Raw genomic sequence first — 24,694 nt, forward strand, 5'->3', positions numbered from 1 at the left:
GTCAAACTGGAGTACAACTTTGACTTCTAGGTAGCCGTTCGTAGTAATAATGAAGGTTGGTGCATGATGGTGGGTTGTTCTTTCCAGTACGAGGACCTCCTTTATATTCAACTTAGATTTCTCATACCGAAGGGATTAAAAACGGTCTCCATTAAGTAGTTCAGCCGATGATGCATTCCTGTTACATTTTTGCCATTGCCAGATGGTTATATGTAGCTTAGGATTGATCTCTGGAAATGAAGGAGCTGACTTCCTGTGCATATGAAAGACTGGCTTTGTGTATGAGGTGGGGTTACCTACTTACATCATGGTGAATCGTTGACAGCATTCATAAATATGGATGGTTGGTTAGGGGCACGGCCGCGGCTCGGAACTGGCGGATCAGAGAGGAATGGGGAAGGAAGTGTACAAGGACAGACCTTGGGTAGGGTAACCACACTTGTATAGTCTGTTTTAAGTTCTTCAGTACCATGAATTCATGAATTATATTCTCGCTTTCTAATTATTAGATTTAGCACTGTTCGAACTGAAAGGATTAGATCTAGCCTTCTTTAACCTCCTCACTAAAGGGTTTTCTCCTAACCTAAATACGATCATCTAGGAGCGGTAAGATTATAAGGGTATTAGTAATTTACGTCATTGGAATGAAGGCTGTTATGTATCCTGGCTATTATGCCTCACACCTCTTGCGCTGAACTGCTAATAAAATTACAGGAAAGGCGATGGTGCACGTATTCATTATTTCGGTTACATTTCTGGTACTTTGCCTATTGTGTCACTGTCAACCTCCCACCACCTTCAAGAGTAACTTTATAATCTTTCGCCGCGAGAAAAATGAAGTACTGAATATACACTGTGATTTTGGTAGAAATGCAATATAAATTATAGACACTCCTACGTCTGTAGCCCTTCAACTTTCATCTAGTCACTGTTCAGTTTTCAAGCTGGGGCGTGGATCAGTTTCAAGAAGGTAAAGTGAATGTACTGTGGCATCTTCATTATATGTTGCATCACTGATTTATCTGTATCACTGAAACTAGATGACATTTGTTTTTTAACGTAACAGAGAAAGAATCAAAAGGCTGGAAGTCTGCAAAAGAGCTTTTCTTTCCAGGAAAAACTGAACATACGACAGCCATATTCAAGATCCTTTCATCTCGAGATACCTGGAAACATTTTATATAAAGATTAGGGGTCAGACGAAAAGTAACATACAGACTGAGGTAGACAGTTCCATAACTAACCAATTGAATGAATGAAGTGGTATGAATATCAGCTATCTCTTGTGTTAGAGAGCTGAACAGAAAAGGGGTCACAGTGCGTTGCTTGTCGGGTGTTACGCTCTGTAAAGGAAGATGGATGTAAGCAGGCGGTTCGTAACTGCTGCCATAGCCATTATAAAATCCAGAAGTTTTAATCTTGGATTTTGTATATATATCAGTTACTTGTGACTCAAAGGTGTCTGAAAAGGTAGTCGGTGCATGATAACCGCAAGTGGTTTTACCGGCGTCTGCTGGTGGGGTAGTTGCATGAACTGGAAGGGTTGGGTAGTGATTTATGTCGTTAGGAGTACTTTTCAGAAGAGTGTTGGACTACGAGAAAGATATTATTTCAAGATGAAGGACTGTCATGAATGTGGAGCTAGGAAGAATTATAAAAATAAAACCAAGATTAGCAGGAAAATGCATTAAAATATGGGAGACTGGCTACGAGGTGGGGGCTATGATGGAGAACTGCATGCGAAGTGATGGATCAAATAAAGGTGAGAGTTGCATTAAGAGTGTAAAATAAGGATAATTGCATGCTAAGATAATGAGCTAGATGTTGATTTTAATTAGGTGAATGTCAGATAAACGCATTCTGACAATAGGGTAAAAAAGTGTATTTGTTAGCATAACCACAAGAAGGACAGAAAAGTTGTCTTTTATGGTTAATGCAAGGGTGCCGAGTAAGTGGATAATTTGGCTTGCTTCGAGTGCAAAGAAAAATGGATAACGATGTTGCACCTAGACTGCAGAAATGATATAGATAGGAAAACAATGCTGTATTGACGTATTTAATACCAAAGAATCCATAATACTTGATATATTTTGCTTGCTTAGTGCGTTACGAACACCAAATATAGATATATAGATAAGTGAATTTGATTAACTACCTGATGGTAATAAATTGTCATGAATGATTAAAGGATGCTTGCTTACAAACGAGTACATGTGATAATGCAGTTATTCTCATTAACCAAGAATTATGTCCGTCTGTGCATGATGATTTATAGGTTAATCAAGATGCAGCAATATCATTAAAAGGAGCAATTATGATGATCACTTTCGCAGCTTATTACCTATATTCAATGTTGTGAGATGCTTTACGTAGAGTGTCTGGGCATGGGTGCAACTGCAATACGAGGTAGGGTAATGTCGGCTGCTGCGTTCTGTGCATTTGTGTAAGGAGGATAAATGTTGAATAGGTTGGTTTTATCACTTTCACTTACTATGTCATTTGGTACCTTTGGAGACCTTCCGACTTATTAATGACCTTTACTGTATTATTATTACCCAACTGTTTTCTGCAAGAGCATAGCCTTAACTCCTCAGTCCGAAGCTGTGTTTTTCTGATTTATTTTTGCTACTACCAGGCGACTGTACTTAGTTAAAGGAGATCTCTTGTAGTGAAGGGGTAAATTACGGCTGTATCTAGCTCCTTCAGTTCTCATAGTCTCTGTTAGCTTAATAAAATCTACTGGTAGAAGTGGTGGTATATATATATATATATATATATATATATATATATATATATATATATATATATATATATATATATATATATATATATATATATATATATGTCTTCGGTGTGAGGGAGTAAAGGTATCCTGTCCTCTCCTTTATCGCCCATTAATTGACCTCACCCATTTCACTACGATACTGTTTTTCAAATTAGCTTATACTTGCCACCTCCACACGATTTATTTGAATTTATGACTGTCTCTTGTATTTAGGGGGCAAATGCAAGTTACATTTATCTTCAAGATACTGGAAAAGTCTCACTAAGAAGAACAAAACGTCTGGTGGTGAAATGGTTAAAATAACAACACGTAAACGTACAAAAGGCCACTGCATCATTAGCCACTTTTAGCCGTAGAGTGCTGCCTTATCCATCCATCATCCTACTCTTTTCTCCCCATCAAAACGTAGGAACCTGGGGCTAGGATATTCATCCAATACCACCGCCCCCCTCTTTTTCATCAGAAGCGTAGCGACCCCGGGCTAGGCTTCTCAGATCCAATATTTAAGGTGAGGGTGATCAACCACACTCGCCTCAGGGTGGAACTGTGTCAATAAACTTCAGACATCCCTCAGATGCAAAGTCTTACTGATCTCATCCAGTTGGAACGCCTTAACCCACTAGACCACCAGACGTCGCTTAACTACTTTGTTACTTGGTTACTATTCGACGCAGTACATGGTTTCCTGGGTCACAGGAAACCATTTCTTTTAGTCAGTGTAGAGTTATCTGAAGTCAGCATCACATCAAGTGAGAGAATGGTGAGCGCCCCTATGTAGAAACTATAACCATTTTCTATACCATTAACATCTATCTGGATATGAAATTAGCTTAAACAAAATATACCTCTAGACATCATCAATAATGCCGCATTTTCTTAAGTCGGTATAGCATGACTGAATTTGCCTCTGCCCACCTGTGGTGGAGGGGGCATTAAGTGATTGGTCTGTTCGTGCGTGCGTGCATGCGTGCGTGGGTTCTTGCGTCCATAACACCCTTCTGGGCGCGAAGTCTCCTGAACCATCGACAGATTTCCACCAAACTTTTGTCAGCGATTAGGCGAGAGTCTCATCAAGTAGTAGCATTTTCTCACATATGAGAGACCCGACCCGGCCCGGCCGTAAAGCTTTTGAAAAGCTTGTATCTCAGCAACCACAGGGCAGATCAATGCGTAGTTTGCACCATATGATAGCCCAATTCTTTCAGATATATTTTTGACAGGTTTCATCACACCCTGGCAGTGCACGTGGCACGTGACACGCGCCAAGTGCTGCATGTCGAAAATCTTCAAAAGAGGGCCACAGGCCAGACAGGTTGTCGTAAAGGCATGAAACTTGGTAGGTAGATAGCCATCAATATGCGTTCGTTCGTTCGTTTAAAGTTTCCCTGCACATATAGTGCAGGCCGGGCCATACATTAGCCCGGTCAGTGGTGTATGGACTGATTAAAAAAACAGTAAGTGGGGAGGACAATATGCTCTAGGCATCCTCGGGGTGTAAGGAGACATTTCTGTGCTTTCGTACCTCACTAACAAAGGCGTTTTACTGGTGCAGTTTGAGACGAGGAACTGACTAGGTCAGCTAGGTCAAGATCATTTGGGGGTCGGTTTAGTTATCCTGTGGGCACGATATCTCCTGAACGCCTCCACCGATTTCGACCAAACATTTCTCAGCAATACAGAGTGAAGGGACGATGAACTGATTAGTTCAGTTCAGCAAGGTCAAGGGATCAAAAGTCAGGGTTATATGGGTGTGGGCGCAATATCTCCTGAACCCCTCGACGGATTTCGACCAAACTTTTATCAGTGATACGAGACTGAGGGGTGATGAACTGATTAGGTCAGCAAGGTCAATGGGTCAAAGGTCAAGGTCATATGGGTGTGGGCGCAATATCTGAACCCCTCTATGGATTTTGACCAAACTTTTGTCAGCGACACAGTATGAAGAGATGATGAACTGATTAGGTCAGCAGGGTCAAGAAATCAAAGGTCAGGGGCATATGGGATCGACTTAGTTTACTTTTGGTCACATATCAACTTACAGAAAGCCCCGTCATGAAGGTTGTATGGGGAATCCGTGTGCAAGCACTGGCAGAGGCATACCAAGCGACTCATTGCGTCGACAGCTCGGGACCCCGAGTTCTCGGCGTTTCATTTATGGACGTTACCGGTGCCTACACAATATACCTTAGAAGACTATATGTTGTGTTAGAAAATACCATTATCCTAAAGGGAAAAAAAAACATCATAAAGTAAAGAGAATAATGAAAGAATTAATTAGACAGTAAAGCCCGTGCGCTCACACAGACACAGACACAGACACACAGACACACACACACACACACACACACACACACACACAGCACTGGAGTGGAGTAAAAATTGCCTATTTCACCTGTCTGATGGTAATCCTACCAAGAGTGGAAAAAAAAAAACAGTAAAGAGTCAATGGAGTACCAGTACTCAAATCGTATAGACTAAACTACCTGTACTGTACCACGATATTGAGTCTGGGAGTGAAAAGTGAGGTGAGCTGGAGGTACTTTGATCTCTCTCTCTCTCTCTCTCTCTCTCTCTCTCTCACTGAAAGAATTAGTAAACTGTCCCACACACGCACAGAACCAAGCACCCGTTATTACGAGCGAGTGAGCGCAGAAAGCGAAGCCCGCAAGCGTAGCGAGATGTTTACGTTCAGCTGAGAAATGAGCGGCCCGACACAACCCGCCTCAGCCCGACACGACACGGCCCGACGTGACATAAAGATGAGATTCTTTCAGCAGGTAGTAGATATATTCAATAAAAAAAAACTTGTTTTTATATATATATTTACTCATGAGACCAAAGAAACCCCTCGGAATCCCAGCTTTCCAAGGGAATGAACCGAGGGCTTGAATTGACATGCTCCACTATGAAATCGAATTTTAAAAGATTTCCTGTTGTACCACTATGTTTTGTTGCAAGAATTCTTACAACAGAATATCGAGTATTTCGTTCATAATTTTACATGAACGTTCTTCCTGTTTAGAGGGTGAAATCAGCACCGTGCGCATTCGTGCTTGTGTGTGTGTGTGTGTGTGTGTGTGTGTGTGTGTGTGTGTGTGTGTGTGTGTGTGTGTGTGTGTGTGTGAGAGAGAGAGAGAGAGAGAGAGAGAGAGTAAATATTTTAGCTCAAGTATTCTTTTGTTGTTGTTCAACTACCTCACCACAAATACTGAAAGTTTACACCAAGATGAAATTATGATGATAGGCGTGTGTACAAACGCTTGCTCGCTCGTCACGCGTTCACAAAGTGCACTTTACTGGTAGTCTTATTTCACTTTTCCACTTTTTTCTTTTCTTTTCGGTAATGCTAATGACACTGAAAACAGACGAACTATTAGTGAGCTGGTATTGCAGAGAATAAGCATAATTAGTGATAAAAGAGATACAATTCCTTATCATTAAAATTCTTGCAGGTTCCTGTGCCTCACTGTCAGCTGACTGTAACTGTTTGGTGGTCACCGTAATAAAATTATAGATTTGTCTCGAACATTACGGTGAAGTGGTGACATTATGAGCTCCCACACTCCAGTGACAGACGCTCAGCTGAATAAAACCGTCTGACGTTTGGTGTAACAGGATGCAAGGAGTGTTCCGACCATGTGAGGGCTAATATTTCTATCATAAAAAAAAAAAAAAGGTGAAGATGAAAAGATTGTCACTACTACATACTGCCACAGAGTACCAGGTCTTGCTTTTTGTTACCTGCTGAGCTCTCTTTTGCTCTGTGCTAGTTTTAAAATTTTATGATTTTTTTCGATAACTGAGAGTTAAATTCTCGTTCGTCCACGCCCTTGGAAAAAGAGTTAGGGATACCTGGGATCGGATATGTTTTTTAATCCTTCATACAAAACAGATTGGAAGAGTCAAAGGGATCACGTCCACACACATGGAAATACACACGTACACACACACGTTAAAAAAACAAACTTTTCTATTATTTTATTCTCTCTCTCTCTCTCTCTCTCTCTCTCTCTCTCTCTCTCTCTATCTATCTATCTATCTGTTTATCTATCTATCTATCTCTCTTCCTCTCTCCCTCTCTGTGTGCCCATCACGCCCACCAGCCGCACCAGAAGTCAGGCAGACTATAATTGGTAGCCCGTCCTGATATTCCGTATTCCTGGCTGGCAGAACATTGGGTGTAGATACGACACTAGGTTTACAAAGGACTGGCAGCTGAATTGTGGTTTGTTAGCAGAGAGAGAGAGGGAGGGAGAGAGAGAGAGGGAGCAGAGTGTAGATCAGCTGATAGAAAGGGATTTAGGATTATTGCAGTGGTAAATTCTGGTACTCATAATAATGGTAGAGTTGAAACTGGATGGTGAAGATATTACTAGCAATAATGTGAAAATGGCAAATGAAATAAAATACCGTATGTTGGGGCTAACCAGGTAAATCACAGTGTCTCAATAATCCAGACACAATACAATAGGCTCTTGTGGTGGTGGACTAAGCTTGTCATTTTGATTCACCTGATGCAGCAGTACGGAGGCAGGGTGTACCATGCACTATAAAGTGTGTCTGGATGGCATTCAAGACAGATCATTTATTACGGCATTCAAGACAGATCAATTAATCGTTGCCTACCAACGGCTGAAAACAGGTTTTTCGTACTTTTCACGTTTTGAGCTGTAAAAGCATTACTAATGGGCATAGAAAGCTCTGACTTCTTTATGCGTAATCTTGAGGCCATTCCCTGTCGGAAGTGTGTCATCCATTTTCCCCCTTTCTCCTATAGTGTTCGAGTGGCAACCCTGCGAAGATTGGCCTCAGCATCCCTAGCAACCCGTATCGGTTTTCAAAAATGCCCCCCAAGTTCCCCAGCGGCTTGATGGAAATGAATGAAAGTTTGCATGTTTATAGACACTGACTAGTGCTACAACTTTCTATTGTACACAATGTGCTACATTGGCCAGGTCAGGAGTCAAAGGTCACCAAATGCGAAAACGGTGAATATAGCTAAAATCACGACTGCACGTGAAATGCTAAGGCTCCGATGATTATTAAGCCAGGGCCATTATTCTGAGATGGAATGTTGCACTGAAATACTTCCAGATAGAAATGACTTTTAGTGTCAAAACTCACTTCCGGTCGCTGGCAGCACCACCTATAACTTGTACCTCGGGTGGGCCAAAGCTTGGTTAGCTTAGAGCTGGCCATCGTCGCCTACCGGCTTGTTTAAACTTTTATAAATCGTTTAGACGAGTATGTAAATCGTTATCCACAAGAAAATAAGCTTCAGTGACATAATACAAGCATCGTACTAATTATTTTTGCCACCAAGTCATCTAGCTACAAGATGGGCACAACATCATTACCGGTAATGTTTAATAATACTTTCCCCTTTCAGGTCAGGTCAGGTCACTGTATAATAGACAGTGTATTCCATTTACCATATTCAATGAAATTTGCATGTTTTTTTTTTTTTTTTTTTTTTTTCCCAGAATATTATGGTAGTCCACACTTTTTTTCTACCTACTTTGACCAAGAGTTCAGCAAGTCGGGAGTGCTTTTCTTTCTTTGCTGTCCTTTACTTTAATCAAACTCTCTTCTGTAACAGACATCCTCACAAGAACCAGTGGTCTATTTATATTTATTTTCCTATGTATACCTTTGCCCCAGCGAGCATTATGACAACTATAATATACAGACACTATAACTAGGGCTTCATCATGTTCTTAAAATCTGTTGTAAAGGCGGAACACTTGGTCTATTCCGGCCACAGTACATCCTTCAGAAGGTGTAAAGGGCGATAGGGGTGGCATCAATAGTCAGTGTGGATCGAGGTTGATAAATTACATGTTTCCTACGGCATACAGCGTGGAGGACCCTCGGCAACTGGAGGCATGCTCATATTTTCCACGTCTCCTCCAGCAGGGGAGACAAATATGCTGATGGAGAGACGAAGATGTTTGTTTGCAATGCTGCTTCACCAACAAGACTGGAGGGCTTCGAGAGCATTATGACCACTGGTGACAGAGACAAAACCTTGGATGAGCGTCTGAGACCTTTAAAGAAAACTGGGGAGTTTGGGAAATAACTAGAGACCTGATTCTTTCTGATGCATACTGCCCCTCCACTGCAGCTCGTCTAATTTTGTCAATGTCTCTGGTGCCCAAATACCGTTAGCCAGCCACTAGGGGCACAGCTCTCCAACCTAATCTGATTTGGAATTTCCGACTAGGCTAGATTCTCTCCTTCCCCTCTCCTGTAGCCTGGTTTTGTATTTTGCATGGTTTCTTTTACCCCATTCTGTCCTTCCACGGACTACTGCTACTACTACTACTGCTACTAAATGCTGATATGATAGTAAAATAGTAGCAGTAGCAATAAAAATAAAAGTACTAATAATCTCCTCACCCCGCCCTTGGGTGGGAAAGGAGGTCCGGATAATAATAATAATAATAATAATAATAATAATATTATTATTATTATTATTATTATTATTATTATTATTATTAATGACTGATGATGGTGATGATACGGTGATAAGAAAAAAACACATAATACTAATTATAATCATAACTGTTCTGGTGGGCGAAGCGAACGACAGCATTATACTTCAGCCGAAATATGGTATATAAAATTCTTGCCTCATATAGCTTCTATAGTTTTCCCACTTGAGAAGCATCGAAACTGTTTTCTTCTCGGCTGTTGAACCAGTCTTCGCATTTCAATAATTGTCAGATAAATTTCTTTCCGTGGTAACAGATCTTTAACTCCAATGAGCCAAATATAGTCGAAAAGCCCCCCAAACTTTACAGGCAGGCAAGAATAGAGCACCAAGACTTTTTACTTTTCTTCACATATTAGGCCAAAGTTTTGGCGGTCCTCAAGCAGGGAAATTTTGTAAATCATATAGGAGACGAAATTTACACATCAAATTTTGGCTGAAGTGTGTGTATAATGTGTGTCTATATATATACCCTGTATATATATATATATATATATATATATATATATATATATATATATATATATATATATATATATATATATATTTATATATATATATATATATATATATATATATATATATATATATATATAAAGAATGAGGTGTGCTCATATAAATCTTGAACAGCATACAAATACAGCTGACAGCTCGACGATATTAAATATCACAGAGGTCCTCACCACCACAAATGAATGTGACAGCTTCAGTAACTCTATCAGACAGCTCAGAGAAAGAAATGAATACCCATATAATTTTTCTCTCTTCAACATCCAGCCATGCGTGTTGTTAATCACTCCCGTGTATGATGACAACACGGCTACACTCCCTTTTCACAAGTCTTTACAAGTCTCCAACATAAAATGGACAGGAACATTCTCAACTAAACTAATTCCGGCTGTTACTGGGTAACAGATTGGATCTTATCTTCCAACATCACTCCAAATAATGTAAAGATTTACGCAGCAGGCTTGGGATTACAACGTGGTGTAAAACTCTGGTTAATTTAAATGGAGAACTAAACTTTTTAACTTTAGTAATTTATCAAGGGCAGGAAAATGCTTGCATGACCACAGCACCTTCACCCGCTCCCACTAGCTCCACGAAGTTCCCCAGGCCTCAGAAACAGAAGATAAAGGAACACTTCACGTAAATTATCCTCGATGATGGAAAAGAATATTTTGAATAGTTTAAGAATATTTTTCTTTGAAAACAAAAGAAAACTCAAGTTCTTTGATACTTACCTTTAGTAATATGTGTTTAGGATATTCTTTTTTATTTTTTCTATCCTCGGAACCTTGGTGGCTCAGTGGTGGCGTTTTTTTTCCCCGAATAACTCAAATTTACAGTTACTGACCTACGTTCTTTGGCTTTAAAATACTTCGCTGTGAGAGCTCTGGCATAATCTGGATGAAATCCTGAGAAGGTTGTAGCATATAACAGAAAAGACGTCATAACAATGGAGGAGTAAATGCGAGAGCGTACCTAACTCCTTCAGTACGGTAGGTGTTTCTTGAACTGAATTCAGCTATCCGGTGGTAAAAGGAAAAAAAATAAATTGACACCACAGTCTAAATGCTGTCATCTGGCAGTGGTAAAGAGGTAAAAAAAAAAAAAAAAAATATCACTCTTCGGCATTGGTTAATGCTAGTCGGTACAGTGCCGTAGCCCCAAGTATGAGGTTTATAACACATGACACTGTCTTTGCAGGTTCACATTAAACCGTTTCACTATCAAGATCGTCGTTTTGTTTTATTTTTGCTTCTTTCTGGCAATTCTGATTAGTTACTGGAAGACTTTTTTTTTTTTTTATCTGGTTAGGTATAGCTGCGATTAATCTTGGTAGAGAACTTTCTTAAGCTGACGAAAATCATCTGGAGAGAGTAAGAATCCACACAACGGAACCCAAGAATAGACATGGTTAAAATAAGACGAGCATGTACAAAGCCTGGAGAGTTTAGCATACGTCCACTTTTCTGTGTGTTCCCTCATCAGCTCACTGCTTCTTTGCCTTTCACCCCGTCTCCCTTCCCCCCTCCCTCACACACACACACACACACACACACACACACACACACACACACACACACACACACACACACACCATACCTGTCAGCTCGCCAGCACATTGCCACCCATCCACGACGTAACGACATAACGATCCCTGAAATTTACCGTCTCCTTCAGTTACCGCCACGTTCACCAAACTATCGTGCCTCTCCCGCACCCCCAAACAGCCTCTTAAGTCTCATCCAAATGGCAGACGACAGAGGTCCAGAGCACCTTTCCTTGCGATGGAGCATTAGTTTACATTATTCTTGCTATTTGCAGGCGATTTTATTCAATATAAGGGGCTAATGACGGCTGTGCCAATCTTTTTCTTTATCGTTCATCTTTTCTCACTTGGAGTCGATGTGTTTGACCAATCTTCGCCATACGGCTCGGTCCTGCGGTTTTGACTGGTTTTTACGGTCGGATTCACCTTCTTGACGCCAACCCTCCCCATTTATCCAGGCTTGGGCCCGACACCAAGTTGGGCTGTCTTGTCTCCTTAGCTTCTGGGGGAAGTGCTTTCGGTCTGACTGCCGCTAATAGCCCCTCTAATATGGCCCAACTTAGTTGACGCAGCTACCAAGTCTGCTCACCACTATAAGGCAGCACTTCAGAAGCAGGCTCTCTATCCCAGAAGAGACATCACCACCCTTTCCGTCTGCGGCTGCTACTTCATAGGGTCTCAGGAAGGTGGAGGATGAGGTGGCCTAGCGGACTCCTATTTACCCTCCCCGTCCTCACCCTCGAAAGACTACCACCATTTCTGACTGGCGCTGTGGCACTAGAGGGTCTCAGGAGAGGTGGGAGGGAATGAGGTGCCCTTATCATACTTCTCCTTGCCCTCCTCGTTTTGGCCGGTTTTATGGCCGGATGCCATTACAGACGCCAACCCTCCCCATTTATCCGGGCTTGGGACCGGCACTGAGTTGAGCTGGCTTGGTCCCCAATAACTGGGATATATATTTCAAAGATATGTCATTCAAACCAGAAACAACCGCTAACGATGGGTAATACAATTCTCATTGACGGCTGTACGTACAGTAGCTCCCTCTATTCAGAGTCTCCTAAAATGAGTAAAATCGCTCGCTGGTATCAAGAACATAACAAAAAAAAGCTGCAACTCTTCACAAACGACGAATTCTCCCTGCCCCCTAGATAGTTTATCCAACTTAGCGATCACTCGTACCGTATCGTTTACAAAGGCCCGAACATGCATGTATGCGACACCTTGGTCACTAATGGCGGCTCTCCACGCTGCTCGATCTCGTGCAGCCTCCCTATTTAGTCCCTTGTCCCTGAGATCACACTCAATGATCTCTTGTCGTGAGAAAATTAATTGTCTCCTGCAATCTCTTCAGTACGATGGCTTCTTTCTGTGTTGATGTTGCTACCACCAAACGATTTTATTTAGCCTAGGACAAACTTCTCGTTGTGAAGAGGTTTGAAGGTATCTCCTGTAATCCTGTCCATACGATTACTTCTTATTATAGCTTGTTCCTGTTACTGCCAAGCAATTTCATCCAACCTAGACAGGATCTCTCTCGTAGTGAAAAGGGTATTCGTATAGTGATAAGATTGTATACAGTAGCATTGTCATCTTTTGGCCAGTCATGTGAGATGTTTAAAAACTCTCTCTCTCTCTCTCTCTCTCTCTCTCTCTCTCTCTCTCTCTCTCTCTCCCTCACACACACACACACACACACACGAGTAAACAAACACCCAAATTTTTTGAGTATGTTACATATTTATTCAAAATTACCACATCGTTACTCACTCTGTTATCACGCTTCCTTGCACTTCATCGCCGCTTTAATGGCCTCATCCTCATCAATCTTGCTCTCGCTTCCCCATTTCCCATCCCTTGTAAGTTCTCTCTTCTTTCTTCCATTTATCTTTACTTACGTCCATTCATTCATTCTCATGTCATATTTCATCGTCCTCTCCTTCTCCACCCATCAATCTTCACTCTTTCCTTTACGGCATCTTTGTTATCAGTCTCCTTCTATTTGTCAACTTCCATCCTATTGAGATTTAATTATTTATTCTTTACAAATTTCCCTTCCTTTTTATACACCACTTTCATTCACCCCTTTTTTATTCACCTTACTCTTCCTTCCTTTGTTACCCTCCTAATAAGAAGCTTAATTTTGCCCTTCACTGTGCATTTTTTTACTCTAATGAAGAAGCGGGGTGCATGAAGGAATGCGTGGATGGAGGAGAAAGTGCAGAAGGAACTGAAGAGAAGGGAAGAATGTGGGACAGGAAGCTAAAGGAAGGAGGGAAGAGAGGAAAAGAAAAGAAACTGGGAGAAGAAAGAAGACGCAGTGCAATGAGAAATGGCGAACGACTGACCAAAGAGAGGGAAGAGAATGGAGGAGGGATGAGAAAAAGAGGAAAAATGAAGGAGGGAGGAAAGGGTGAGAGATTGAGAAGGGGAAGGGCGTGGGATAAAAATGGGGAGAGTGAAGGAAAAGAAAGGTAAGTAATGGAGAGAGAGAGAGAGAGATGCCATAGGAAAGATAAGAAAGAATCTTACGACTCGTCTCTCACGTCAACTTCTGTCCATCAAGAGAAATGGTGTGTGTGTGTGTGTGTGTGTGTGTGTGTGTGTGTGTGTGTGTGTGTGTGTGTGTGTGTGTGTGTGTGTGTGTGTGTGTGTGTGTGTGTGTGTGTGTGTGTGTGTGTGTGTGTGTGTGTGTGTGTGTGTGTGTGTGTGTGAATGGTTCTTTCTTGTGTAAAGATAGTGAATGCCTGTCCCTATGTATGTGTACAATAATCAGTTTTTATGTGACTGTCTATAACTGAATTTTGAGTAAGTGAAAATAGTACACACACACACACACACACACACACACACACACACACACACACACACACACACACACACACACACACACACACTGAATTTTGAGTAAGTGAAGATAGTACACACACACACACACACACACACACACAAAGGGCATTGTGATCTTACACAAACATACGTATAAAAGAAACATAAATAAACATACATATGAAAGAACGTATGCAAACGTCGATACACACGCTAGCATCAGCAGTCTTCTTACCACATGATACATAATCTAGCCCAGGAAACTAACTCAGGTAAGTACAACAGGGATGAACTTCGCATGTGGTAAGGCATCCTTACTTAAGAGAAATGCTAAAGTGTTTCGAAGAAGAATTGAAAATACAATATATATATATATATATATATATATATATATATATATATATATATATATATATATATATATATATATTTATTTATTTATTTATTAATTTGTTTGTACTATCAGGTTCATTACATTTACCTCTTGTTAACGTTTATTCTTTTCTGGTTTTGTCTGTGTTTGTTGGAATGATGCCCTATTTCGCTCTGAGGACTTTCGATCGTTATTGAAAAATAATTAAAGCTTCCTCTACGATAACATATCTTCTTGTATTTTAATCTTGTTACCAAAAGACGATTTAACAAAATTTAAGGAATTTTTCGACTGGAGGGGTTATATACAGCCTGTAATACACCTTTCAAGCGAAAGGTTTCTTATGTAAAATCGTCAGTTGATAACAAAAAATTAATGTTGTAATATATCGTCGTAGTGAAGACATTAAGATGAGGATGAAAGGCAATCATTATGAAGCAGGAAAAATTAGGAAAGAAGCAAAGGTGAAATGTCGGATGAAATGTATAAAAATAAAATGAAGCAATTACCTGCTAAAATGGAAAGAACTAATGGGCATTATTAGTATAAAACATGGACAAAATATACTTCACTCATTAAAAGGGGAACAACTGCCTACAAATTAGAGATTTTAAGCATCGCTTGATAATGTCGGCCAAAGAATGCAAATTCAGGTAGAGGAAAATTAATTGCCGTCATCACAGCCATCATCATTAGTCCCCACCCTCTCTCCGGCCACCCACAGACGGGAGAACAGGTTAATGAATGACCCATGGATATTACACGTCATCATCATCATCATCATCATCATTATCATCAATATCATTACCATTGTCTCTACTTTCTCCATCATCAATGTATCATCATCATCACCATCACTACCGTCAACGTTACCAGTACAACGGTTTTCATCACCGCCACCATTACCACATCATCATCATCAACATCGTCAACATATCATCATCACCATTATCATCAATCATTAATCGTCATCATTAGTCATCATCATCATCATCAGTCATCATGATCATCATCATCGTCATCATCAACCATCATTATCATTATCATCATCATCATCATCATCATCAGTTACCGCCACTACCACCACCATTTATCATTTTCAACATGCTCATCACTACAACCATCATCACAACTGTGGATTATGTTTCGTGGTCATCTTCACAGTCTCCCTTCCACACTGTTGCATATTTTCTTATCTCGCACTCTCCTCATATCGTTTTCATGACCTTCAGAACACCAGCCATATTCGTTGCATACAATGTAAAAAAAAAAGGGAACGTTCTGTTATTCTTCCATTTCCTTTGTGCTCCTTTACATTTTCCCTCACACTCCCAGACACACACACACACACACACACACACACACACACACAATCTCTCTCTCTCTCTCGCATGATTTGTGTCCTCTTCTTTCTTCTCTTTCTCCATCCCTCTCCTCTCTCCCTTTCTCTCACATTCACCCTGTGTTCTTATACCCAGTCTCTCTTCCAATCTTTCTCACGCTGTCTCCCTCACATTCTCCTCTCTCCTCCACCACCCCTTCTCTCATTCTCTCACATTCACCATAGTGCTCTCCTATCCAGTCTCTCTCCCAGGCTTCCTCACACAGCACATCATGCATTCTCTCAGTCTCCATCACATTCACCTCCATGCTGTCTTACCCAACCTTCCTCACGGATTCTAATCCATATAACGGACTCAGTTAGATCGTTCCTGAAACTAAGTTGTTTTAGTGACTGCATAATTATTTTATTCAGTCTTTCTTCATATGCAAGGTTGAATATTTTCTGCATAACTTTTGTAATTTTTCTCTGCATGTTTTTTAAAGGAATTTATATCCACGCTAGAGTAAGAAGCCAAAATTGCACTCTATCATCTAAGTGTGGCCTAACTAAAGAAAGGACTAGCTTCAGTAATACTATTGCTGGACTGTTACATCTGTTGTTTAAGTAATACGTTGCACTTTATTTTCCTTACTTTGTACACTGATAGACCTGTGCTTAATCGATGTCCTCCCACCCACTCACTCGCTTTACCTCCACCTCACTTGCCTCTCTCTCTTCCACTCACCCATACTCTGTGGCAGTGCTTCTCGCCCCCGACAGTCTTCTCTTTCTCTCCCTCCCACACACTCGCACACAGCCTTATTCTGATTTCGCCCTCATATTGCTTTTCTCAGTCTTTTATTTTTCCTTTCTACTCTCTCTCACAATCGTAGTTTGCTCCCCCCTCCCTACTTATTCTCTTCCATTCATTCATTCTTACACTCCTCTCCGTCTCCTCTCTCTTTCTGACATTCGCTTTCATTCTCTCTCTGTTTTCCTCGCCGTCTCAACTCTCTTCTCTCTCTTCGTCTCACTTACTCTCACATTCTCCCTCACTCTCCATTTGCTCTTCCTCTCCCACCCTTCCACACCCTCCCTCCCTGCCTATCTGACTCTCTCACAATCCCTCCGCCTAACTCACCCTCTCTCTTACTCACCCCTTTTCTTTCACTCAGTCTCACACTCACACCCACTGTCCCTCTCCCCGTCTACCTGACTCCTTCACTCTCCCTTCACACAGTATCTCACTGTCCCTAACATACCTCATCTACCTTACCCACTCTCTCACATTCCTTTCACCTCAATCACTCACTTCTTCCTCACTCACTCACTGACACTTCCTCATCTCACTCACTCTGTTATCACCATTCCCTGTTTCCCATGACTCAATAACTCACACTACCTCTGCCTCCCCCACTCATCCCCAATCACTCCTGCTCTCCGTCTTACTCACTGTCCCACACATCCCCTGCCTTGCTCACTCTCTCACTCTCACTCTCTCACCCACAGTAATCTCCCTGACTGACCTCAACGGACTAGCGATGGTTCAACAGAGTCTCCGCCGCAACAGAAAGAGGCACGTCTCCAAGATCTCCATCAGGTGGGTAACGAGGGGGTAACGACAGGTAACACGGGGCACGAGGGGGTAAATGGTGATAGTAAGAGTAACGAGGGTAAAGAGGGGTAATAAAGGAACAGGGATAGAGAGGGGTATTGAGGGACAATAAAGGGGTAATGAGGGGCAATAAGGGGTAATAAAGAGGTAAGAGGGTAGTGAGGGTAATGAAGGAGTAATGAGGGATAATGAGGGGTATTCGAAGGGTATACGATGGAGTAATTTAGAAGCAGTAAGGGGAATGCATGGGGAAATAAGAAGGGTAACGAAGGGTAACTGGTATTAGCTCAGTAATGTGACGGGTATTGAAGGCGTAATGAGGAGTAATGGAGTTTTGAAGTGGTAATGAAAGCCAGTGAAATGTAATGCGATGACAAGGGTAATAAAGAAGTATTGAGGGAGTGGTGATGTGCAGTAAGTGGTAGGCAGAGGTAACGAGAGAGCAGCGGTATTAACAAAGGTAACAAGTGAGTAACAGTAAAAATGAGGGGGTAATGATGGTAGCAAAAGGATAACGGTAATACGAAGGTACTGTGTGGTAAAGATGGGATTAGGAAGGGTAACGAGGCGTAACCATGGGAAAATGAGTGGTAACGATGGGGTAGTGTAGGGTAACGATGGGTCAGTGAGAGGTAACGGGGCAGGGGATGATAGTAGAGGCTAATACTGTAAATTCGTCCGGGGTATAGTCAGAGTAAAAATAGGTATTTTGTTCCTCGCGGTTCAAGGAATAAGAGTTCGTAACCAGTCTAAGGTCGTGTCCACATCAAATCCTTGCTGGCGCGGCCGGGAGTTATGTATCGCTGTGACCCATTTAGATGGTCTCACTGGAGGTAAGCGGGTGCGGGCGAAAACTTTTATAGGTAACGGTGATGCAGAACTCCCGTCCACACCATCAGGCACCTGGTGGTGTTAAACAATGGAAAACCTCCACCAGCCTCTTTGGCATTCGAGCCTGCGCGAAGCACATGGCCGTCAACCCAACTGGCACATCATACAACTAGACCACCAGAAGCCTAATCATAATGGTGACAGGAGCATGATGTGATGCATCTGTGACCGTAAAATGACTGTATTTGCGACGATATCTTTGCAAGAGTACATTATATAGTACAAAGTAAAGATAAATCAACATTTGTAAAAGAGTAACCTTCGTGGCGAAAGTATAACAATGATATGACTTTTAACTGAGCTTAATTAAAAAAAGACGCTAATGAACACAGATTTAGTAAAAACGTATTCAGTGAAAATTGTAAAGAGTTACTCTAAAACTGCAGAAAAAAATGAACAACCCTAATATGCGAATCAAATTAATATGCCTACCAGAATAAAAAATTCAGCACAGATAAAAACCAGTTGCGGATTCAGGATTTTTTCGGTGTCGGACAGGAGACTTTTATCGTCCTAGGAAATTATAGATATAAAATTCAGAATAATTAACGAGGTTCATTTCATTACGCTAACTTGGCAGAAAAAATGCTGCAGGAGATAATAATTTAAGAGACATTCTACATAATGTCGGTATTTGTGATGTGGATGTTAATGGGATTTTGAGATGGGGTAGTTGCAAGTGTCTTTTATCCTGCTAATTGATTTTTTTAATGTCATTGTTTGTCTTTGTCACACTGTATCTTTGAAGTCTCACTCACTTTTGTGTTTATTGTCTCTGATTTCTCTTTAGTTTGTTCATTTTCTCCCACATTCACCCTCTTATTAACTCCTTTCTGATCTCTTCCCCCTCCTCCACTCTCTTATTCTCCCCCTTCTCGTTTTGCTTAATTCATTCTCTCTTCTCCTCCTCCCTTCACTGTACATTAGGTCTGCCTACTCATACTTTACTTAATTTTGTCTCCCTCTCCCTCTCACATTTACTTCTTTTCCTCGTGCTTAATATTTATCCTTGAAGATCCTCGTTTTACTTCACTTATTTCCTCTACCTTCCATTCCATGTCCCTCACATATGTTTTCCTATTCCATGCCTTACTTATCTTTTTCTTATCTCATGTTTTCATTCATTTTATCCTCTTCTCCCAACCTGTCACTCTCATTTCTGCTTTTTCCAACTTGTGCTGTTTACCATCTACAATTTTCCCTCTCCCTCTCCCGTGCTTGTCTCCTTTTTATCATCTCTACTCTTAATTCCTCTTATGCTCTACAAGACTCTAGCACATAATTTCCTACTGTGTGCCATACCCATTATTTTTTCTCTTATGACATTATTTGCTTTGCTTTCCTCTCCTCCTCACCATTAATTCTTATTTGTATAAATCTTTCTCAGTTTTCTTATCATCTAGATCCTTCCCTATCCTTCTCTTCCTCTGTCTCTCTTCAGATCTCCATTCCTGATCCCGTTCAGGTTCTACAGAATTCCATCACAGGCAAAACAGTTAATCTCCTACTTTATGTAATATTTAGCTTTTTCTCGTTACGTTATTTGGTCTATATTCCTCTCCTCCTTACTCTTTACTCTTATTTGTCCTTCTCTTCCACAGGCTTCTTATCTGTATCCTTTCCTCACCTTACTGTTTACTTTTATTTATATTATTCTTCCTCAAGCTTCTTACCACCTACATCCTTCCCTTCCCCTTTCTCCTGCACTCTCCCTGTTCTCACCTCCATTCTACATCCCTCTCAGGTTCCGCAAGATCCCCGCTCAGTCAAGGGTCTGCGAACACTGCGGACGTTCGGAGATGCTGGCCCCAGACTCCCCATCCATTCCACACACCCATGCTGCCCACACGCCCACGGTCTCCCACACCTGCATACGCGACGGGGGCTGCGAGGACCATAAGTGGCAGGTAGATTCGGGGCGGGGGAACGAGGAAAGAGACCCGAATTACTCCCCTACGTTTCGAAACAGCAACAGTAAGAGTTCGAACTTCAAACGACTCCGGAGCACCCACCTGGAGAAGAGCATAGAGGCCAAGAAGCACGTGATCCGGATGCTCTTCGTCGTGGTGCTCGAGTTCTTTCTGTGCTGGACTCCCATTTTCGTGGTCAATATCCTGTGTCTCTATGTCCCAGAGCAGGTGTACAGGGCGTTGGGATCAGTGGGTATATCTTTCCTGCATCTCCTATCCTACGCCTCCTCCTGCTGCAACCCCATCACCTACTGCTTCATGAATAAGAAGTTCCTGCAGGGGTTCAGGCACGCGTTCGGCTGCAGGAAAGAGGCGGACAGGTTGGCGAGGCAGAACGGGACGGCGGCAAGCTTTAGGAGTCAGAGTAACAATATTTTCAAGGTGGCGATGGAAGTGAAGAGGGATGCTAGAGAGACGACGGTGTGATAGTAGAGAGAGAGAGAGAGAGAGAGAGAGAGAGAGACAGACAGACAGACAGACAGACAGACAGAGACAGAGACAGAGATGGGAATTATGACGTCAGAGTGAGCAATTGAGTATGTAATACACAATAAGAAGGGACGTGTGAAAAGAGATTACGGAAGATATAATTTACAGAAAATGATGAGCGATACAGAAATTAGGCGAGAAAGGCTTAGACAGACAGGGACGGAGGAGAGCTGACGACCAGGTACAGGATGGAGAAAAAAGAAGACGGGGTGGTGCAACAAAATACGGTTCTTTGAACGCAGGAGCGATAGTCTTTAAGTCCTTACAAAGAAATGATGTGCTTTTTGTTTCACTCTTGGTAATTCCAGATTATTTAACCAACTGAGGAAAGGTCTCACACTGAGCGTATTAACGTAGGCCTTATCTAACCAGTGCTGTTCGAAAATTTTCTTCTAAGGTGAATATAATGGTCTGAAGGATGCACAAATAAAATGTCATCGTAATGAATTATTTAAAAAGCGATAAGAAGAAAAGGAAACTGAAAGAGATAGTGACAAGGTAAGTTATAGCTAAAACAGAATGTAGTGGAAGAAAGGCAATTAAGATGAAAAAGTGAACGAAATAGGTGGACAGGTGAATGAGTGGAAAAACAAATCAGTAAGAAAAGACTGAGTAAGTTTTTGTAATGGAGAAAATGTGTCGAGGTGAGCCAGGAGGAATATACAGAAGAAAGAAAAATGTCAACGGGAAGGGAAGGGAGAGGTTAAGAAATTTTGTCAGGTACAAATGGTAACAGTAACACAAAGAGAGATACGAGTATATGTAAAAGGGCAAGGAAATGAAGCATCTGTGTGAAGAAATGAGAGAGAGAGAGAGAGAGAGAGAGAGAGAGACTGGATGAAGGGGAGCTGGTGAAAAGACGAAAGAAGGAAATGCCGAGGAAATGAGAATGGAAAGAGGAGAGGGGAGGAGATAAGTGGACCAAACAAGTAATAGCACAACATTAATATCAAAACTGGGAAGGGTGCAGTGAGGGATCGTGAGCTACCTCCAGCAAGAAGAATCAAAGAAGCTGTGTAAATGAAAGAAAAACAAGATAATCAAAACAATCCTGCCTGTTGTTATGGAAAAGGGAAGTTGAAGAGCAAGCAAGAAATTAGCCTCCTAGTGATGTCGGAAGAAAACCTTACTCAATAATTATTGTCAAACAATAAAAACGAGAAGTCCATGTGCAGCAGGAGGCTATACTTGATTTTAATGATCATGTGTACTGTACTTTAGCAGAAAAACAAAGAAATGAAAAGCCCACTTGCTTAAAAAGTAATGAACATGGTATATCCGTTGGTGTTGTGATACAGAAATTGAAAAGAGACCAGACACGTAAGGCGCAATAAAGAACGCTAAGCTCTGAGAATGGACAGGTGCTCGTTCGATTAACTGCGCCAGAAATACAAACTCGTATTATTGCAGACTTCCCATTGTTGTTGAATATATCTTTTGGCTTCGATCTTTAACTCCTGTGTCGTGTATTTGTGGTTTTCTTATACGCGAACAGACCGAATAAATCCCATAAACCGAACGAGATGGTGTATAATTATCCACCAAAAAAAAAAAAAGGATAAAGCAAATGTCTATGGTACTGCCAATTTCAGTAAAAGGAATGCGCTGTGTAAAATACTCGTTATACAAATACTCCAATATACGGTACATTTTTATGCTCTACCATCGCTCTCACTTTTTGGTTTGAGAGTGATTCAACTTTAATGCACTTCATCTATTATTCATGCTGTTGGCGGACGCAATTCTGCATCCCCCCAAAAAATGTAGAGCGAAGCACTTAGCCTATTGGTATACTGGGGTAATATTTGTATAACTTAATCTAGGGGAATTTAAAGAGAGAGAGAGTTACATAGAGTTACATAGATACACAGACCACATAGATCTTACGGTCCCTACGAGGTGGTCCGGCCTTAATCCTAATATAGTGCATAGGAGCAGGAGAAAAGGATAGCACAGCAGAAGGCTCTCTCCCCCACCCTCCAGACCCTCCGGCATTTGCCGTACAGGAAACAAGAGAGGAAGTAATACCTTGCAGGAATGAAAAACCTGAAGGAATTTTATAGGATCGGCAGAAAGTAGAATAATATGGAAAAGGAAAATTTGGGCATACAGCCACATACTTACTCTATGCATGCAATTTTTTTTTTTTTTTTTTTATAATCAAAAGATGAATAGAATGTTTATCTATTATTTATATTCTATAATATTGTCTGTGTCTAATAGACACATGAATGCAGACGCGAATATGCCATAGTTGCTCCATCCTAACTAAACGATACCAATTGCGTCGAGATACATGTCCAGTCTCTTTTTAAATATATTTATGGTACCACTTTCAATCACATTCCCAGGGAGTTTATTCCATTCGCTTACAACAGAGTAAGTGAAGAAGTTTTTGGTTGTATCAAGATTAGCCCTCCTTGCTTGCAACTTCATACCATTTCCTCGAGTTACAGTCTCGGCAATTACTGTGAATAGCTTGTTTGAATCAGTATTACTGAAGCCTTTTAGCATCTTAAAACATTCAATCAGTTGTCCCCTGAGTCTCCGTTTTCTAAGAGAGAATAGGTTTAATTTCTTGAGTCTCTCGAGGTATGGTTTATTCCTCAGGGACGGGATTAACTTGGTAGCCCTACGCTGGACCGCTTCCAGTATTTCTATATCTTTAATTAGGTGAGGCGCCCAAAACTGCACTGCAAACTCTAAGTGTGGCCTGACTATGCTTTTGTATAGGGGGATTACAATATCTTTGCTTTTATATGTAAAATGTCTTTTGATGAAGCCTAGGGTCCTGTTGGCTTTATTGGCGGCAGAGATACATTGATTCGAACATTTCAGATCGTCTGAAATTAGTACGCCTAGATCCTTAACTAGTGAGGACTTGCTAATGATTTGGCCCTTCATTTCGTAATCATACCTTTTGTTTTTCTTCCCACATTGCAGTACCTGACATTTGCTTACACTGAAGGGCATTTGCCATTTTTCTGAGAGAGAGAGAGAGAGAATTTCATACAGTTAGAAGGAAATTCACTGCTATGGCAGGTTTTGTGAGATTTTTATTTTAAAGGTATTCGTTTGCGCTTAATCATATTTCGATAATAAAAGACGCATCGTGTTTTAACTTCCAATTAATTTTTAAAAATATATATCAAAATTTTGTTATGATTTGTCTATGCCATAATCTTCGAAAATATTTTAGAAAAGTCTGAATTTTCTACAGTTTACTTGAAGATAGAGAAACGCCTAAAGCAACAAGGTTGTTTTTGCGGGTGGTTTCCTGGTGGGTAAATGGCTGGGTGGCCAACCTGAATATCGGTCATTTCTAGATGAGAAATTTAAAATCTGAGGTTGTATGAAAAGTGGAGGAAAACACAGAGCATAATTCAGTTCCTGATTCAGTGCTAAAAAACTGAAGAAAATGATATATATACAGTACAAATCGTGATACGATGTTGTGCGATTTTTTTTTAACTTCCATGTGTGTAAAAAACATGACCTGTGAATGGTCCTGATAATATTTGATGTTTACAGTTCTGAAGAGTATATATGTGCTGGTGGATATGTAACTGCATGGTGATTGTATGTACAATAGAATCAATCGTCGGGAATTACTGGAGGCTGGTGGGACAGCTTGTATGAAGAAGTCGTTACTTAATGATACCTCGTTACTGCAACTGGATGTACGTCCTGGTGAAGACAAGCTGAGGAGAGACGAAATTGCGTAAAACTGGTGCAGGAGAGAGACAGATTTTGCAATAAGACAGCATTCAAGGTGGAAGGTGACCATACCCAGGTTAAAAGCCGGACAAGGCAAGGTGAGATCTTTGGCAGAGGCAACAGTTACAAGTACAATGGAAAAAAAAAAAAAA

The 24,694-nt window shown here is 41.1% G+C and overlaps 1 protein-coding gene across 1 annotated transcript in view; it reads left to right on the forward strand.

Annotated features, from left to right (window-relative positions):
- LOC145400187 (cholecystokinin receptor type A-like) overlaps positions 1-20,762 on the forward strand; it is a 214,795-nt gene extending 194,033 nt beyond the window's left edge. The window contains exons 5-6 of the mRNA XM_080272700.1: positions 17,370-17,460; positions 20,111-20,762. Of these exons, the coding sequence (XP_080128826.1) occupies positions 17,370-17,460; positions 20,111-20,762 (743 nt within the window). The remainder of the gene's footprint in view (positions 1-17,369; positions 17,461-20,110) is intronic.
- Positions 20,763-24,694: the final 3,932 nt, after the last annotated feature.

The sequence above is a fragment of the Coenobita brevimanus genome, chromosome 51, assembly GCF_032717465.1.
Source record: "Coenobita brevimanus isolate Jiangsu-jjx chromosome 51, ASM3271746v2, whole genome shotgun sequence".
NCBI classification, from domain to species: Eukaryota; Metazoa; Arthropoda; class Malacostraca; order Decapoda; family Coenobitidae; genus Coenobita; species Coenobita brevimanus.